The 20,333-nt window shown below is 48.9% G+C and overlaps 1 protein-coding gene across 1 annotated transcript; it reads right to left on the bottom strand.

The window, feature by feature from the left end:
- Positions 1-1,053: 1,053 nt before the first annotated feature.
- On the bottom strand, positions 1,054-8,398 carry LOC122391876 (Krueppel-like factor 15). The gene is made up of 3 exons (XM_043386229.1): positions 8,298-8,398; positions 4,790-5,166; positions 1,054-2,731 (listed from the first exon to the last, which is right to left on the bottom strand). Exons 2-3 carry the CDS (start codon positions 4,893-4,895, stop codon positions 1,965-1,967), a joined length of 873 nt encoding a protein of 290 aa, XP_043242164.1. The 5' UTR covers positions 4,896-5,166; positions 8,298-8,398; the 3' UTR covers positions 1,054-1,964.
- Positions 8,399-20,333: the final 11,935 nt, after the last annotated feature.

The following is a 20,333-nucleotide window of genomic DNA, read 5'->3' as shown; positions in this document are numbered from 1 at the left end:
GGCTCTCAGGAGAAAAGGATCAACAAACGTTCTGCTGCAAATTAAACAATGCAGCAAATTAGCTATTAATTAGGTACGTAAACGTAATTAGCGAGACGAAAACGGCGCTTTTGTTTCAGTTATTTTTGTAGGGGTTTCAGATATTTATAGAGTTCAGTGGGTTGTAGAGTCAGGAGATGTGCAGATGTGAATTATTGATTAATCACACTTTATTAGTATATAGGGCCTTGCACTTTATCATCTGGAATTAAAAAAAAAAACGTTTCCTGCTGAGTGCAGAAAGGTAGGTAGGTGCATCGCCAGGTTCTATCACCAGGATTGGAGCAATTATTGCAGTTGAAAGTCAAAGTTGGCTGTTCATGTTTAGGCTCTGTTCTTTATTTGGCCATCTATCCCATATTGCAGTTGTGATGACAAGCAGTTTTCAGTGAAGTCTTGTGATCTTTGATGCATCAATTGGTGTCATTATTTTTCGTCAACTAAAACTTATTTGAACTTTCCATGTTCAATCGACTCAGTCATACGAGTCACTCTAATTTTCGGGAATCAAATCAGTCAACCAGTCGCTAAAGTCAAACGAGTCAGTCAACCAGTCATCTCGAAAAGTCAATCGACTCAATCCAATCAACTCAAAATACGCGTTGAAACAAATCAATCAATTCAATCGACTTGATTGGTATACAACCCTGATTGTAGGTACGATTATCGTTACCTTATGATTGCAGATGCCAGAGATATATTCTTGCCCTCCTAGTTTTCACCTTTGAACATCTCAGCCTTCAAACGTGTTTCGTTAATTTTATACGGGCTCGAAGCAATCAGACGCGTATTATTTGATTATATGTGTGTTATATAACGTGTCGATAGAACTGTGGCCCGTGTGATTTATTATAGCCAGAAGACTCGTGGCATGTATTGTAAAGACTCATACCCTATACCACCTCTATTGATGCTTTGCTTGTGTTCAAATTGCTTATTAGGTATACAGTGTACCTACTTAAAACCCATGGTCAAGGCTTTGTTCCAGGCCTGAAATATAAGAATGAAAAACAGTTCGATATTATGGATTGTATTCCTGTACACATACCGATGATACAATATAACAAATAACAACATCCACGCATATCTACCACATCTCAATTGGTCCCTTAATCTATGATTGCTTTTCATGGAAGCACCGTATTGTCCAACCGCTCCTCGACCATTGTGTGGTCGCCGGCGTATAGACCTATATGACATCATTAATAGCCTCATGCACATTATGCCGCGATCGTAAACTACGAGTCATGACTACTACGTGACGTGGGCTCGCGGCGTCGCTCAGATGCTCGGTGCCCAGAGTGCGCCGTGGGGAGTGGAGCGGCGGACGGCGGCGCAGGCCCCGCCATATCCAAACAATGGGTCCGTTTGTGAGGTCGGCCACGAGACGGAGCCGTCTGGGAGGGGACAGGTCGCGACCTCTCCGTGCGGCCAGACACTCGGCCGTATACATACACAAACAGACCATCTTTGGTGAGGCCGTCGCGGCGCGAGAGAAATCCGAGAAGCGGCGATTTCGACATAGCGAGCGAGCACGACGAAACATGACACCGCTTGGTCGTGGTTGATAAAATATACGGCGATCTCATAAGTTTGATAAGGCGCGGTCGAACTTCCAAGAAGCATCGCTGGTTCATCAAAGAGTGACTCGGCAAAGAGTGAGAAGAAAAAGTAGCAGGCTATGGACAACGTGCTCAGACATCCGTGATCCTTACTCAACGTTCAATGTCTGGCGGCTATGTACAAGAGGTGCGACAGCGCCAAGCAGCAACAGAACAGCCACCCCCCCCGCGGCCTCCCTTCGTTACGCAATCGCATCGCTGAGGCAGCGCACCTTTTTGGTGCAGAGCTTCCAGCGCCGGCGCCGCCGCCGCAGTGGCCACCTCACGGCTTGCGCGCGGCCGCGTGCACGGTGCGCGCGCGGCTCATGTGCCGGCCGCGCCGGTGCACCTTGGTGTGCTTGGCCAGGTGTCGGAGCGGGTGAACGCCTTCTGGCAGACGGGGCACGAGTACGGCTTGATGCCGTAGTGTGAACGCCGGTGGCGGGCCAGCTCGTCCGAGCGCGAGAAGCGCCAGCCGCAGCCGGTCCAGCCGCACGCGAACGGCTTCTCGCCCGTGTGCCGGCGCATGTGCGCCTTCAGGTGGGACGACTTGGCGTACAGCTTGCCGCAGCCCGGGTGCTGGCAGGCGAACACCTTGTCCTCGGGTCGCACCTGGCTGCGCGGCCCGCGCCGGCGCACCACCGTCAGCGGGGGTGGTGATGGTGACCAGGGCGCCGGCGCCGGCGCCAGCCGAACCAGCTGGCTGCTGTAGTCGTGCGAGACGAGCGCCGGCGGCGCCGCGGCACGGCTCACCACCAGCGGCTCTGACACGCACTGCGTCAGGTTGAACAGGTTGATGCCGAGCACGACCATGTCCTGGGCGGGCGCCGTCGGCGGCGGCGGCGGCGGCGGGGCCGGCGGCGGTGGCGCCGGGGAGGCCGACACCGGCCCGGCCGGAGACAGGTTCAGCAGCCGGTCGCACATGCTCATGGTGGAGTCGATCAGGCCGTCGTCGTCGGCAGGCGTGCAGTCGAGCGCACCAGGATCGGGGCGCACCTCCAAACTGGAGAAGAACTCCTCCAGGTAGTCGGCCGGGCTCAGACATTCGAGCGTCGTGTTATCCGAGAAGGACGTCAGACACGAGTCGCTCCCTGTGAACGAACACGGGACGGGGGCGGTCGGTTACAGCGTCCGGCGCACACCATAACACCACGCGGTGTCGGTTACACAGTCCAGGCCGAGTCGCGTGGCGATGTTTAGGGAGGACACGACAATCCGTGTCCGTGTTATCGCCACTCCTGGAAAAGGATCAACTTTCGGCACATGGCACCCGCATAGCAGCGGCTCATGTTACATTATAAACATTAAACAGATTTGATTCGTGTTCGGGTTTGGTGATGATACCTTTTCGTGTGGGTAGCAACATGTTCTGAAAGTGACGTGTATAAGTGGTTCACGCCTGTCAAGTCGTTCGTATTGATGTCGATTTATAGCAAGATCTCGGTTGGACCGACGCGACGGCTCCAATTGCACTGCCGTAAAAATATACTGTAGGGGTTCCAAGTTGGGAGTGGAAAAGTACACACCCTGCTTCTGCAAACCCCAGCAATAGATGCCTGCGATTCATGGAGGGAGAATGTTTGTACGATAGCTCACAACTTGCATTTCTGTGTCTACATATATGTGTGCCTTTCTCCGTACCATCGCAACTGCGTAGTTCAGTAGGTTTCCGACTAGTCACACATGACGTCTCAAATTCCCACTTGAAACTCATCCGTGACATCAGACCATATCATCGTCCAAGTATCTTCAGCTTCAGACTCTGCTTACGTTTCCGGAAGCGCTGATGTTCTAATGATTCCTGGTAGCAACAGCCACAGCCCGGACCGTCGCGTCGAGCGGGGCATTCACCCGTAAACGACACATTCAGATAGCGGCGACTCGGCAGAACCCTTTCGCCGAACGAGCGGTGCTCGACAGCGCGAGGCCCGCTGCGGACGGAGACATGTCGGGGGATCCAGTTACAGCTGCCAGACGCCCCCGCGACTCCCCGAGGAATTCCTGGCGCCGAGACTGGCTCCGCGCCGCCGCCGACATCGGCACAGACATAACGCGAATGTTGCAAAATCGAGCCTGACGTAAATAATCAGAAAACTGAGCGAGGATTACGAACGGTTATTGGTTATGAGAGAGATGGAAATTTCCATTTAAGAGGGATCCTTCTGAGAACTGAGCGGGACCTGTCCATACATACATCTATCGTGACGATAAAATAAACAACCGCTGCGTGGCGATTGTCTGTTGTCGTCGACGTCACCGGGTGTGCTTTAAAAATGTGAGCTTGGTTTGTATTGATAAGCTAGCGACCTGCAACAAATTCATGGAAATTGACAATTTAACTATTGAGTCGAAAGGTAACTTGTTGAAAGTACAGCTAAGAACAATGAAATACCTAATATGCATAAAATGTAGGATCACGATAAACTATAGGTACTAGTGAGACTTTTTAGTGTCGCAGGACATCGGTAATTTAATTCTAGAGAAGTATTACCTACCTACTTTAATAGATAAACAAGCATGCTAATCATTACAAAGCATTGAGCACACCCTCCCAGTCATGCATGTTGAGAAGTCGTATCATGCATGACATGCAGCTCGAAATTCACTTCGGTAGGGTCATGATGACAAGCACATGTAAAATTGTGGCCTGCTTCTCCTCGCTCTGACAGCCGCTACCCTGCGATCGCGCTGAGTCGGGCCAGAACACAGGCCCACTGGACTTTGGCGCTGTGTATTATGATACCAGGGCGACGCGATGTCATGGCCCAGCGTCTGTCATCGCCTCTGGACAAAGTGTGTGACAGATGTAGGATCATTAGCTTGGCGCCAGTGACAATGCACCTGCAAGATGTTAGACCAATGTTTACAACCGAGCAGCTTTGAACGTACTTCCTCTTCGCGTGTCTGGCTTCAAGAGTTATACCTCAAGCTGTGTCGCTTGGCCCAACATGCCAATAAAACTTCATCTCCGATGTGAAAAATCCTTGGTGTAATAGACCCCTGCATGTGTCTTTTGACTATCTGACTGACCTTTCCCTAACAGCTGCCTCCTGTCATCCACTCCGACCGCCCCATCGCCCCCGGCTCCGGCAGCTCCCCACACTGTCCGCCCATGGCACCCCCTCTCCTCCCGGCCTCTTATCGCTCACCTGGCGACGACGAGAAGACAGAGAGGTCTGAGGCAGTGTCCGCCTCGCTCCAGCTGCCCCAGTCGCCCCAGGCCGGCTCCGACTTCAGGACCATCGAGTCACTCATGGACCGGGTAAGAGGACGGCGCGCGCGGCGACGGTCGGCCCCACAGACTGGCGTGCGCGCTCAGCGCATCTGACTGGCTGGCGTCACGGAGGACAGCTCTGTTTACAGCCGGACGGGGGCTCGTCTCCGCGGAGCCAGTGCGCAGGCGCGCCGGCCAGGTCACGTGGTGGGGCTCCGTCCGGGCTCGGCCTCAGCGCAGTCCAGTTCGGTGGGGGCACCTCCAGGACAGTCGCCGTCCTTGTTTACACTGGCGTTCGATCCTGGCGTGCAACTGAGAACATACCGTTAGTGTGGTCAGATAGCTCAAATATACACGACATTGGCGCTCAGACTCAGTCAAAGTAACATCAACACTGGCACGGCCGAATGTCACGGCCTGCGGATCTCTGTTGCCTGGGGCAGGGAAGGTCGAAACGCTCGGTAAACGTTTTAAAGAGCAGGTCATCGGGTCCAAAAAAAAAGCTTCAAACTGTTATGATGCGACGGGTGGCATTGAAAAGAAACGAAACATCCTCAGAGGTCTTGTAGCTACACTTGACTGCTACTCACTTTCCAATCAATGTGATACGGCTACGAGTAGCTTTTTAAACCTTCCTATTAGGCTCGCAACTAAAAAACTTTCAGTAGGGGAAGTTGGGGGAACGCCGAATACTTTTTTCTGACGCCCGTAGCACGCAAGGTAGACAACATAAGCTATTCTTGTTGGCGTCATTCGAGAGGCCAGTCTTTTGCCTTTCAAACATACCAGGCGCGCATTTGATGAATTCGCATACCGTTAAGCGCACAAACTAAAAATATCAAAGAAGTGACTTTTCGGCGTTGCCCCGGACTGCGGGGAAAGCCGAAAATGGGAGAAATGATCTACGGGAATGCCGAAATTGATGTTTTGCTACTTTATCTCAAATTTTATCCAGAATTCGTCAAAGCTGACACGCGTTTTAAGAGCTTGAGGACGCTTGGTGCACACTGGAAGTTATAATTTTGTGATATAATAAGAAAAGGCCAGGTAAATGATTCCTCATGGTAACAGGCCGTTGTGTCGGTTAAAAGTGTAATTTGTGTGACTAAAAATACGCGTTGCTATTCTACAGCGGTAAAGCTCACGTAGCGTGCTTTAACCCTCGCGGGCCCGGGGGGGGGGCGTTTTTCGCCCCCCCCCCCCCCCACTGGCGAATATTTGCGATAGCTCCCGAACGCTTAGGGATAGGAAGGTGAAACTTTCAGTACCTTTTCTCCCATCAATCTGACATCTTCTGAAGTAAAAATTTGGACCTAGCCCCCTTGATGACGTCACAAAGTCCATTTTTCTAGACCCCTGCACGGCAAACTTCGGCGTCACAGACGCAAACTTCAAATAGCTGCTAAAAATAGAGTTTTAGAGATAAAGACAAATTACGAGCACGGTTGTGTAGCGTTTGACCTGGAAAAAAATATAAAAATAGTTTTGGTGACCTGAGGTCAGAGGTCAGGTCAACGACCCCGAAATGTGGTTTTAGTTTTTCGCAAATAACTTCGACAAAAATGGTCCTAGAGCTACGGCAAGTGGTACCATCGCATTCGCCTTGTCAAGCCGCGTCGAATGATATATATTTTGTTCGGAAAAGGTCAAGTTTATGTTGACCTCATGTGACCTCGAATGACCTCTGGTTGACCTTGACACATGAAAGGTCGTTTATGATGGATTTGTACCCGCTGATCACGAATCTGGCATCTATTTTCCTCTAAGCCTTCATTTAGAGCTTCCGGATGGCAAAATTGTCTTATTTATTATTACTAACTTGAATCAGTGAAATAGCCTCTAGCAGGGATACTCTTCTGTGACCTTGACCTTTGAGCAGCCTTGTATCGTAAGATGAACCACAAATAGGGAACTGATAAGCCTCAAAACATTTCAAAACATCTTGGAAGTTAGCACGCAAGATGTGCGAAAAAGTGCCAAGTTTGAGGTCAATTTTGAGCGTGACCTTGACCTTGACCTTTCACTTTGAGCACATTTTTAGAATCCTCAGATTCTCTTCTTTCGTTTGATAGCCAATTTTGCCGGTTTGATGCAGCCTGCCGTCCTCTAGAAGGCTTATTTTGAGATCACTACACATGTGGCGGTTTTTGCCTTTGACCTTGACCTCTGACCTTGAAAATTGACCTGAGGTCAAAAATTTTAGGTGCATTAGAATCGTCTCGTAAGGACCTTTCGTTTGGTATCGCTTTTGTTTCCGTAGCTCCCTTATTTACGGAGTTAGACAGGGGGGGCGAAAAACGCCCCCCCCCGGGCTGCGGTGGTTGGGATTACCCCCCCCCCCGGGCCCGGCCGGGTTAACGCGCGTAATTGCACGTTTTCGGCATTACCTCAACCAGCCATACTTTCATTTGCAGGACCATAACTTTTCAACGTGCTGTATAAATTTCAAATAGGCAGCACACTTATGCAAAGACGTGCTGAAGATTACTTGACCGAATTGACCAGACAAACGGTAGCATAATGAGTAGGAAATGCAGCTTCGAAGGCGCATGTAGTACAAAGGAAACGTACCTTGAAAACGCTCTTGGCGCCCTCACAGCCGAAGTATTCCGAATGACGACTGGTAACAAACATGCGATAATTGGTAGTCACTTAAGCTTCAGAGCATCACTGACAGGTGGCATCCATGTCGTATGGTTTTCGAAATATCTCGAATTTCGGCTTTGCCCCAACTCCGGCATTGCCCCAACTTCCCCTATCGACGCGCCGGATTCCATGATTTGATAGCCAAGCCAAGTGAGTCGGTAATTCTGTCCGACGCGCACACCCAGCCTGTATGTAGATAAGTGCGAACACTGACCTGCGCACCAGACACCCTACTCCGTGCCACTCCGCGCGACCCAGTCCGGGGGCAAAGTTTAGCTATTTATAACCAAGATAATCCGCATATCTGACATTTATCAACATAAACAACGTCGGCGTCTTATCACAAGATCCAGAGACTTTGAAGTACCCTAATTGAGACCGATGCCAAATATACCAATCTTGTCCAAATATATAGTGGAAGGCTTAGGCTTCATTACATGAATATCAGGCTGTATAAATGGCTACTGCGGGGAATAGCAAACGAGAAAACCCACTGGTGCCTGATGTGAAATGCCGCATTACGACGGTCGCTACCGGCAGTCGTTTGGGAAATAAACAGTAGCACCTACGTCTCAGCCTTTCAACAAGAGAAGCATGCACATTATCAGAATTAATTATAAACCAGCTAGAAATATTTCCTGAGTAGTTTTGACTGTCAAGTGCTTATGGTTGTTGGTTACCATCCAGTAATTTCTATTAGCGATGCATAGATCAAATAGCAAACGCATGATAATCTTGAATTTATTAGTAAATGAAAATGGGCCTTGAACGCGTTATTATGTGTGATTAATATTTACCTTGGCGCCGGCGCTCCGTTCAGCTCTCCGGATTGTGTGCGCGTGCCCTCGTGTCCCCGTGTCCGCCACTGTGCGCCGCTGACCGGCGCCGGCCCCTCACTGGCTGCCCGCGGACTCGGTGACCGGACCCCGGTCACTGTGTGCGACTGTGACGTCACCGCTCGAGCGGTGGCCCGCGCCGCCAGTCACCCTACACCGGCGCCACCCGACACGGCAAGCGGCCACCGACCGTCGGCCGTACCGGGCGCGTCGCCGACGGCGCCGACAGAGTTGACCAGACCCGACCGGCCGGATCACATTACGGAAGGCCTCTCGTGACCTGTCGCGCCGGGCCGGTGTCCGGTTTCGGAGAGCACGCCGCGGCGGCCTGCCGCCCCGCGCCGGACCCTCTGTGTATAATTACTGTGTAGATGGCTCTGAGACTACTCGGTGACCCGGCCGGGGGAAGCTCCGGTGACCCGATGGCGCCGTCCCGGCCAACCCAGACGGCCATTGACATTGTTCATTGTACGCAGTGTGTAGCGCGGAGCTGCAGAGAGCTCTGGTGACATCCGTTTCTAATATTGTCGGTCAGCTTTCGAGTGCATGAGTGCGGGATAATTGTCTCTTTCGAGGAAATGAAATGCGTTTTCCTTACTCGAGCGACGCTGAATTATTCTATTCAAGGAAAGCTTGAGCACCTGGACAAATTAAAAGAATGAAATGCGTTGATCCTAGTTTTTCATTGCGTGGGATTTTCCACGAGCCATGAGCTACATCGGAATGTCACTATTTCTGTAGCAGGACTGCAGGAGCACCAGCAAGACGAGACGACTCTGGGGCTGGACGGCCTTGAATACGCGCCTAAAATCTCATAAAGCTGGCCTTATTATTGGTGTGACTGGTGTGCTGTAAATATATATTTTATTACAGTATACCCTTATATGCATGCATGTGTGATGAAGACGGTAGCCTTTACTTTTGATGTGTGTTATTATTCTTGTCTTTCGTGGTACGGGGATAGAAACACAGAACAATATTTGAGCGTGTTTAGGATTAAGCCACGTGTCAAATTTGACTAATGAAACAGGCTGCAAATTTTTCGTCAGTTCTGCGCGCTAAAGCTCCAGAGCAGGCCGTAAGACACGCCGCCGCGCGACTCAGGTGCCGCTTCCACCCGCAGCGGCCGCCGTAGTGCGTAGACTGTCCCGCAGCACATGGAGGCGCCGCGGCACAGCCTAACACCCAGGCACCGAGCTCGGAACGGACGGCCGACCGCCGCGCGGCGGATGTGGGACGCTAGGTTCGTCGGGGGTCGGGGAGGGGTGAACGATGGAGTAACCCTACTCAATACACATGATTTATGACTTGTGTTATTGTAGCACATTTATTATGCGTCCATTCTCACATCGTTTGGCTCCCTTCAATGTGCCGTATTTTAATATGTCCATGCCGACTGTATGACCTAACCGCAAAAACACGTACCAAACACTTCTGTCACCAGTAATTGCGTTTAAACATTACCGAACAGAGTTGCATACATTATCGCAGTGAATCATAAACCGTGTTCAGCGTAGCGGTCCTTATCACCTCAGCATCGAACCGTGATGGGCTATGTGGCCTAGCAACTGTGGAGACGCCGCTGTACATGTGTTCACTGGAAACTTGCAGAAGTTTGTCCTCCAAATGGTAAATGTCAATGGTGCGTGCTAACCACTGGGCTACAAACTAACGGGAGTGACACCGGGTGACAAGATGTCAGGGTATATGGAACAGTAACAAGAGTAAGATGCCCGATTCGGTTATGGGTTGTCTGCACTGGAGGGTGGTTCTCCGATCTCAATCGCTTCGTTTGACGTGATTGATGATGATTGAAACGTTTGAGATAGCGTGAAGAAAATGATTGCTGTTTGAACAGCTATGCTGTTACCTCATGCAAAGAGATGGCTCTACATAGGCCAGACCGCCAAAGTGCACCAAAACCGTCCAATCTGCAGCTTAAGCGCTCGGCGAATTGTTCTTATTTTCCAAGCATGACGGCAGAAGGAATACAGCGGCTTGGTTGAGTTAGAGGACAATTCATTACATTCTTGTAATGAACCTTCATAAGATTCCTTCTTTCATAAGAAGTTCCTTCCTTTGATAAGATTCTTTCATAAAATTTTATCCCAAAAAGCTTTCTTATAACGTCAAACGTCCACAAAGAAAAACGAAAACAGTAGCAATGGCGTTGACATAATTTCCTAGCTGGTAGGGCATTATTCAAAGTAATTTTTCATGCTAAGACGTCAAAGTGTCTAGATTTTATGTTTCAACCAGGGCAGCGTGGCTTCCGGTGTCCAAAGCAAATGGCACGCATGACAGCTACTGTAAAATCCACATTTGGTAGTGGCGATTATTGTTCAAGATAAGACTCGGGAAATAATACATATCCCGACTGTATACATAGAGGAACGCATGCCCTCAAAACTCGGAGGTAGACTACCATAGCCTGCGCCTTACAAAATGGATGTATTCCTGGCATATATACTTCGACTAAATAGAACATCAGCACTTACATAACAAAGCGGTTTGTGATATGAGGGCCACCCAGAATATAAAATGTACCTCGAGAACGGATGATAAATAAACCAATTGTACTTAGTTACCAAGTTAATTTTCCATGAAGACGCCATGAAACACATCAGCAGTTTCTAAAAATGGAATACAGTCAGCATGGAAAATTGAAATCCCCACACTCCTCACAGCAAATATCTAGGAGCAGACGTCTCGGGGCTTATGTAAACATCTCCCAGATGTCGAAACACTCGGATGATGCTGCGCTCGCCCAGACTTCGTCATTCATTTTCTGCACCGTCTGTGCACTCTGCAACTGTCGGTCATCCAGTCGTGTGCCTCATTATCCGCGGCGTAACCGCAGATACTACGTATTCCCGCCGGCGGTATGGAGTAGTAACTACCACGCAGCTCTCCGACTGTGTGACGGGCGACGGGCGGCTGGAGTCTGACAGTTCAGTGCACCCAGCCATTGTAACGTGATTCGGTGCACAGTGCGCAGTGTAGGTACGGTGTACCGACGTTTATACTGCACCGCGATCGGTGACTGCCGGCTCACCGGCAGTCGGGCCCTAATGCGCAGTAAGCTGGAACGCGGATCTCTGGAATGTCGACCAGTATCCGTGGATACACAGTGGACTCAACGGAAAGCTGTCGGTATTCAAATGCCGACAGCCGACCGCCATTGCAACTGACGGCGTGGAAAAGCCACTACATATTGTGTCTGAGGAGTGCCGGTGATGGTCAAACAATACAATACACAATACAATATACAATACAATACAATACATACAATACAATACAATACAATACAATACAATACAATACAATATAATACTATACAACACAATACAATACAATATCTATATACAATGCCCTTGCAGTGCAAGACTGAATAATGATAGGATCACGTCATGACGCTTATTACGGAGGAGACAGAATGCGGGCTAGCAATGGTTAAAGGATTCGAAATTGTTCGCAATCAAGACTTTTAACTTCTTGGAACTCAAAAACGGGATTGCACCTTTCTTTTAGATGATTTCAAGTGAAGCGGAGATTCCTTCAGTAAACTCAAAAGTTAATAAAAGGGATGGAAATTGAAATGTTTTAACGAGTCAGCAAGTAGGACAGCATGTTGAACATTACCCTATACCTCTGCATTACATCCTTACGGTCACTGGCGGATCCAGGGGGGGGGCCACGGGGACCATGGCCCCCCCCAAAGGCCTAAAGTGGCCTGTTTGGCCCCCCCCAAAACGCCAGAAAAATTGCTAAGAAAATATACCTTGATGGAGGTTTTTAGCCACTTGGTGAAGTAAAGCTTTCCACAGCATAATATGGAAGCAATAGTAGCAGTGAGGGTCAGTCAAAAGTTGCGCGAGCGGAGTCGACCTAAAAAAAAAGACTGTTGTTGGCACGTGTTTATGGCGCGGCAGCTGGTAGTTGGCGGTGTTTCGCGTGGTGTGCATCACTGGCGGATCTGGGGGGGAGGGGGGGGCACGGGAGCCTGAGGTGCCCCTGACAGGCCCGTGGTGCCCTTGCTAGGCCTGTGGTGCCCCTGGACCCTGGCAGGCCTGTGGTACAGTCCACAGCAGAAGTAATGTGGGGTTTCAGTCATGGGTATGTTCTGCTTCTGAAGCTTAGGAACGATTAGCCAGACTACAATGAAACTTTGAATGTAGCTTATATGTATCGTCACCCTTGCAGCTGCAACTTTAGCTATTGACATCTTCTTTTCAATCACTTCGCATTAAACAATCGCCAGTCAAAGCCAACCGTTGAGTTTGGTAAAACCCTACATTACTTTAGCGGTGGGCTGTACCTCTGGCGGGCCTAGGGTGCCCCTGCTAGGCTGCTGATGCCCCTGGGACCTGACAGGACTGTGGTGCCCCTGACAAGCCTAAAGTGCCCCCAACAGGCCCGTAATGCCCCCGACAGGCCCAAGGTGCCCCTGCGTGATGCCGTGATGCCTGCGAGGCCGGTGGTGCCCCCTGCGAGGCCGGTGGGGCCCCTGACAGGCCCATGGTGCCCCTGCTAGACCGGTGGTGCCCCTGGCAGGCCTGTGGTGCCCCTGCTAGGCCGCTGGTGCCCCTGGGCCCTGACAGGACTGTGGTGCCCCTGACAGGCCCAAGGTGCCCCTGCAAGGCCGGTGGTGCCCCTGTAAGGCCTGTGGTACCCCTGCTAGGCCTCTGGTGTCCCTGACAGGCCCATGGTGCCCCTGCGAGGCCGGCGGCGCCCCTGGCAGGTCTCTGGTGTCCCTGACAGACCTGGGGTGCCCCTGACAAGCCTGTGGGGCCCCTCACAGGCCCGTGGTGCCCTTGCTAGGCCTGTGGTGCCCCTGGCGGGCTGGTGGTGCCCCTACTAGGCCGGTGGTGCCCCTGACAGGCCTGTGGTGCCCCCGGGCACCAAGGGGGTCATGACCCATGTGGCCGCCCTTGGATCTGCCACTGATGCATAATATATTGATTTGTAAAGGCGTTATGGCTTATGCAATATGCAATTGCAGGCACTTGGTATCCCTCACTTATCCCTCATTGGGGCTCTGGCGGGCTCCTGAGGGCCCACGTCTATCTCCGGGAGCCCATATAGACAGGCTCCTTTGGGTCCTTTCAGTACACTATAGCATAAGAGGTCTCCATGCGAGTCCTATACATACATCTGAGGGCGTACCCTGATGTCTGAGGTACCCAACTGCAGCTCCAATGGTCTCTTCTTACACTGGCGGATCCAGGGAGGGGGCATTTAGGGCCATGCCCCCTTCCCAGAGGCCTAAAGTGGCCCGTTTTCCCCCTCCCCCAAACGATAATGAAACATAGTTCAATCAGGGCGTGGCCCAGGAGCCGAGTTAGACAGGGCTGTTTTACCACCTCCCGGCCCGCAAAGGGACCCAAGCACTGACTCGAAGCGGGTTAAAGAGACCCTCCCACCTTCAAAAAAGTTAATGAATTGGCATGAAAGTGATGTCGCTAGGTTCAGAAAGGGCGAAAACGAATATCTACCAAATTTTATCGAAAAATATTCACCGGTTTTCAAGAGATTAGACTTTTATTTTGTTTACTTTTTGGGATATCCGCTGCTGTTCCTAGCGACTTTATTTGAAAGTGCGGTATTTGTTGCGCGCAAAGCAGCCTATACCACCGCATGCTACCAAACGTTTTAGTAAAATATTAAAAAATCATTAGATCTCCGCTGACGTCACACATTCAGAGGGGTATCCAAAAGCATTAGCCCCTCTGAATCAAAATGCTGCAATTTTGAAATTCAATATTTCCGATTTAAGGCATTTCTCGATGTTGTGAGTGCGTGCCGAAACCGGTAATTGTGAGCCAGGGACCCCATTTTGGCTATCTCAGCTCAAATCTAATGTTAAGGTGGGAGGGTCCCTTTAACTGGTCGATAAAAACAATGGTAAGTGTTTACAAAGTAATATAAAGGCATGGGTCGGGTGGGCTACCATTATATATTTTTCTTTTTAGTTAAAAAAATTCATAGTGTCAGAGCTGTGACGAAAAATAAGTGGCCTAAATCCGATGAGAAAACAGGATTTGGGGGTACCCTAGGTTTGGCTCCTGCATGAGTTGGCCCCCCCCCCCAAAACGCAAGCCTGGATCCGCCAGTGCTTACGGTACACAGAGGTATATGCATCATCAAATACAGGCTTTAGAAATAACCGCACCAAGCATGAGTGACTGACTTCTTGCAGAAACGTTAAACGTCTTGCATTCATCCTGGCAATGCGAGCACTTTTGGCATGCTTTAGGTATCAAATGTCCAAACAACTATGCATGTAGGTATTCACTAGCGACCTGCGCATCTAGGTTTACTCGAACGGTTATATAATCCGTTTTGAATTCCGCTAGTCACAGCAGCATTTACATAGCGAAATACAGCACCGTGTGATGGCCGTGTTGTACGTATGTAAGTACGTCTTTGCACTAAAATTGTTGGGAATACTTTAAGAAGAAGATATTTAACCCTCGCCGGCCGAGGGGGGGGGGCGGGTGCCGCCCCCCCTAGGGTTTTTTCGCGATAGCTCCGAACACGCTGGCGATAGAGAGCTGAAACTTGGCATACCTGACCTTTGATCCAAGCCGCATCTTTTGACACCAACCGCATTTTTGGGTCAGGTCAGGTCACTGACCTATGACGTCATAAGTGAACCTCTGCACGGTCTTCAGATGTCGCAACTTCGCAACGCCCTCACTGCCAGAGGAGATGTCACAGGGAAATGAAACTTGCAGGATCTAGTATCCATTATGAGTCCCACAACTTGTATATCTCGGATTTTCTCCTAAAGGTCATATGAGGTCAGGTCATTTTCGTGACCTCACCATTATAAGTCAATGGGGAAAAATGAAAACTGCTATTCTGGCGCCGGGAACGATCTCCAACTATCTCAAGCACACAGAATCGTGATTTTATGCACTCCTTGCAAGGTTAGATGCGTCACTTTTGCAATGTTGACCTTGCGTGACGTCATTTATGACGTCATCAAGGTCATATTAGTTTTTCGTCAATAACTCTTGATCAAATTGAGCTAGCGAGTCGGGAAAGCCGCCAATGGACTCAGGAAGACCTGCCGAATCGAATGATATGCGACATGACTCTTTCGACCAGCTTCGTGACCTGGGGGTGCTGACCTGACCTTGACCTGAGGTCAACACCCCAAGTTGACCTGACCCGGACAAAAAGTATATCATTCGACGCGCCTGAGCGAGACAAACACGATGCTGCCAAAATCGGCGCTCTGCGGCCGTTTTTTGCGAAGTTATTCACCAAAAACTGAACCGTACCTTGGGGCACTTGACCTGACCTCAGAGGTCACCGGTTGACCTAGGACCTTAAAATCGGGTACCAATCTCTGCGTCTCGTAACGGCGCACACGCTCGTTTTTTCCGCGACGCGCTAGCTCCACCAGGGGCGAAACGGCGAGGGGGGGTCGTACCCGCCCCCCCCCCTCGGCCGGCGCGTATGTAGAAAACCAATAGGTCCGGCGAGGGTTAACTCACCGCATCGCTGATCAATATAAATTATAAATATTTGGTGATATGCTTGAGCTGTCTTCCGCAAACGTTGAAAAAGGTCAAGACGGGAAAATTTTTTTAAGGATGCAATAGACGATCAATATATGCACTGACAACGAACTGTGTCGCGAACAAATAAGCAAATACAAATAAGCATTTAGCTAGGGTGGGAAGTATAGGTTCTAACAATCTGAGGTTGAGTAACTGACGCGATTGTTTATAAGATACGAGTAGATATATACATGCGTTGAAAAAGACGATAGATCATCCTGAGCAAGGTCAGCGTGGCTACACCGATAACGTTTACATCCTTGCATAATGCACGCCTAACGTTGCGTGCACTGCTAATCGAATCCCCCTGCTGCGGCGAGCCCCGGATCCACGGTCTCCGGAGCGCGGCCACACTGTTTACACATCTGGAGTTCAGCCTCCGACCTTATACTCATTTCCGCGGCGGTTTTTGCAGCCGGCGCGGCGTTTGTCTGTGGTGGCTACGGGTCACCGTCCGTCGTGTACGCGCCATTAACGCCGCAAATCGCCACGAACGCGCCGGAAAAGCCGCCACGTGCGTGTGCCGCTCGCGGATCGGAGTTGTGGTGGCTGGCGTGTTCTACGGGATGATCGCCTCAAACAAGACATAACTCGTCCAGCACTGCAAGCCAGACGGTCGGCCAGACGCCGAGACAGACATACTGGGGGGGGGGGGGAGAGGAGAGGCGCAGACAGACACAGGTAGACACAGACAGACAGACAGACAGACAGACACACAGACATATAGACAGAACAGAGGGGAGAAGTGCTTGGAGAGAAGAGGCACAGACACTGGCAGTATTCTGTCGCCCACTCAGACGCCACACCCCTGTCTGGATTGTGTTCGCTCACCCGTTTGTGTGGTGTTTTTGTGTGTAAATTACGTAGTGCAAATAGATTGAGGAGACACGCTCGTACTCGACCAAATGATGGCATATACAAGTAATAACTGTGGCTCGGACAGACACAGTAAGAAACTGTTAGTAAGAAGCCGTATGTGTTGCGAGCTATAATCTACCTCGCTCCCTTTAACCTCAGCAGTGTTCTCTTCTTGCCGAGTTGCAGGAAGGAAAACAAGAACTTATCAAAAACGGACTCTGCTGAAAAGCCGTAATGAAAAACCGTTGTTCATTCTGAGAACGATTAAGAGTAATCACTGAACAAATGTAAGATATTTTAGCACAAATTGAAATTCATATGTAGTTTTCAAGAAAAGCTAGGACTAGGGACTTTAAACTTTGTTCTTCATCAGAACCTCATTCGTAAGTACAGCCAGTGTTAGGTTCGCTGGTTTCGCTGGCTCAACTTGAACCAAAGGGCCAATACAAAAATGTCATGAAATATGGACTTAAATCGCACTAACGCCTATCGGGCTGCAAAAGCTTAGCTTGAGAGCACTGCGACCAAGATTGCTACCTTTACAGTTTACACCATATGAAGTCCGAGGCTATGAGCAAAAGGACGGCCGCTGTTGTTTTAGCCTACTTTACGCCACATGATGTTGGTTTTGCTACGGAAGATTTGACTCGGGTCAAATAGTGTCGGACTTTGACCTGCAGAAAGGAACTAACCTAAAAGCTGGCATGAAGACAGCACAATTCATTATTCAGCCATGTGGATACCGCAACAACCAACTAAATAGGGAAGCCACAAAGACCATCGTGTCGTGCTCACAGTGCCAGCGTCGCCTGGCATCTCTACACATATTTTCGAGTAAGGAGATATTTTAGAAGATGTGCGACTATGTAATTTATGATATGTGTAGCTAGCTGAGGAGGGTAGATAGTCGACGAGACCAATCTCTTGATGAGGGAGGCATTTTAACGCTGTTACGTGTTTTTTTCGCGAATATTTAAGAGAACGGCAACGGTTCTGGGCACAGCCGTTTTTTTTAACCAGGTCAGGTCATCATCTCATGAAAAGTCTCCTGGGGTCACTAAAAAAGGTCCAGTGCTCACCCTACCTACACTATGGATCTGTTTTATGTCTATATATGTTATATGTTTTTAACATTTCGGGTTTCAGCGTTTGATGAAGATGACATAATATGCATATGAAGCGTTTATTTCATATTTTCGAAAAACCAACGGAATGGTCAAATCCATGACCTCGCCAATCGCTATTCTTATCATCTAAGACCTAAGGAAAACAGAAACATGTACCTCTTTCTCGTGAAAGTCATTGCGATTAAATGCTAAATCGAAAACCAATTCAAACTGCGGATCTCCACTATTCCTTTGCAGCCATGTGACGTCATAAAAAGTCACCGACATTAACGGAACTCTGTAGAGTGTAGATGAATACAACGTGATGATGCAGTTACAGTGTAGGTAAGTTGGCTGCAAGTTAGGACCTCATGGACACCAACTGCTGGGAGTAACATTGTGGATGGCCTTCACTTTTGTCAGGCCTTTCAGTACATATGATGTAAAGCCATCGAAGAGGCGCTGTTGATAAGCAATGTTCTCATTGAAGATCATAATCAAGATTCAAGGAAGCCTGCTGAAGATTCTTCAAAGTTCATAAAAGCCGTCTCACGACGGTCATCTGGTAGGTACACCTTCGGCGCAGATTGGGTGCAGTTTTGTTGCAGATTTGGTCAAATTAGGTCAATTGTGTTTCTTAACCCTCGCCCTGGCAGGGCATTTTTCATAACACGGCCTGGCAGGGGGGTCGATGCGACCCCCCCTCGCGATTGGCTCCTATGGCACCTAGAAACACCAAATTTGGTAGGTAGGTGGGCCCCCTGGATTTCTCGCCCCTGTGCAAATTTGGTTGCTCTAGGTCAATATTTAGGGGGGTTTTGGGGGGTATAAATGTAAAAATTTCGCTAAAAACAGGTCAAAAGTTTTTCGCTTATAACTTTTGATCTAATTAAGATAGAGCAAAAAGAAAAGCACCAGTGAACTCAGCACGTCAAGGCGCGTCGAATGATATACTTTTTAGCTTGCTGAAGTGTACTTAAAGTTTTTCTTAAATTTTAAGTAAACTTAAATTAATAAATTAAGTTAAAGTTAACCAAATTGCATCATATCGCATACCATTCGATTCGGCTGATCACCAGGAACACAATGATACCATTTTTTAAGCTCTAGCGTCATTATGTGCCAAGTTATTGGCAAAAACGTCATTTGACCTCAGTTGACCTCATTTGACCTGACCCATGGATAAGTACACCAAACAAAGAAGCACCAAGTGACCTGCTGTTAAGTACTGTGGTTTCAAAGCACAAAAGTGATAGAACGAAGCGGATATCTCCAGTATTTTCCGAATTTAGTATTTTCCCATAGGCTTAACATTACGACGTAATGACCTCTAAGTTCTAACTGACCTCAGGTCAGTGACCTCAAAAAACCCGAACTATATGTTATACAACTCGGTGAACTTAGCACATCCTGAAAGTTTGAAGGAAATCAGTGCAAAACTGTGAGTTGGATAGGTGCAAAAAGAAAATTGAAATTTGACCATGACCTTGTACCGGTTTTTCTGACCTGGTGACCTGACCCAAGGTCACCCGGACCTGAAATTTTCAGGTCATATGTAAAAAGGCTGCCCCATAGGCTGTGCCAAATTTGGCGGCGCTGCGCGCCGCCGTTTTTACGCTATCTTCGAAAAACCTTAGGGGGGGTCGCATCGACCCCCCCCCTGCCAGGGCGAGGGTTAAAAGTTATCGGTTTGGGTTGCACAGATGCTTATATGCCTAAGCCCTCGCCCCGTTGGGGGGGGCCATTTTGCCCCCCCCCTGTGGTTTTTCCTGAATAGCAAGAAAATGGCGGCGCGCAGCGCCGCCAAATTTTCAGTACCTTTCCGGGCATCAATTTGACACCTTCTCACCAAATTTCAAGTCTTAGGTCACCTTAGGTCAGGAGTTATTGAGGTCAAACTGAGGTCATGTTCGAGAAAAATGAGCAAAAAACATGCAATCTTGAAACGCTCACCAAATCTACAGTTATCAAGCAATTTCAAAATTCTTTATATGGTCTAATAGACAAAAAGCGGCGCTACAAAACTGCTATCTCGGATTTTCAAAATTTTGGGTTTTTGACCCAAAAAATTTCAAAAAATTGATTTTTTTTAGAAAAAACTAAAAAAAAATCCAAATTTTTTTTCCGAATTTCGAAAAAAACCGGAATATATGTGATAGTCCCTGCGCTCTTCTATATACATACCAAATTTCAGATCGATATCTCGTTTTTTGCCAAGTTATAGCGAAAAAAAAAACTGTTCAAAAATGATGACGTCAAATTTTTGAACTCAATTTTTAGCGATTCTAGACCTCGTACGGCAAAACAAAGACCACCATTGAACTCCCCGTGACGAGCTGCATCGATTCGATACCCATTTTATGCAAAAATATCAACTTTGAAATTTGACCTAATTTGACCTGACCTTGACCTGACCTTGACCTGACCTTGACCAAAACGTGACCTAAGCTGGCCCCAAAGGC

The sequence above is a fragment of the Amphibalanus amphitrite genome, unplaced genomic scaffold (assembly GCF_019059575.1).
Source record: "Amphibalanus amphitrite isolate SeventyFive unplaced genomic scaffold, NRLGWU_Aamphi_draft 000003F_arrow, whole genome shotgun sequence".
NCBI classification, from domain to species: domain Eukaryota; kingdom Metazoa; phylum Arthropoda; class Thecostraca; order Balanomorpha; family Balanidae; genus Amphibalanus; species Amphibalanus amphitrite.
This window is presented reverse-complemented; position numbering and strand designations above follow the sequence as displayed.

What these genes read in the sequence shown, in the direction of transcription:
- LOC122391876 (XM_043386229.1), bottom strand. Translation starts at nt 4,895, where the DNA reads ATGAGTGACTCGATGGTCCTGAAGTCGGAGCCGGCCTGGGGCGACTGG. An exon ending in TGTCTTCTCGTCGTCGCCAG is followed by an intron (nt 2,732 to 4,789) that starts GTGAGCGATAAG and finishes GTTCGTTCACAG; the next exon opens with GGAGCGACTCGTGTCTGACG.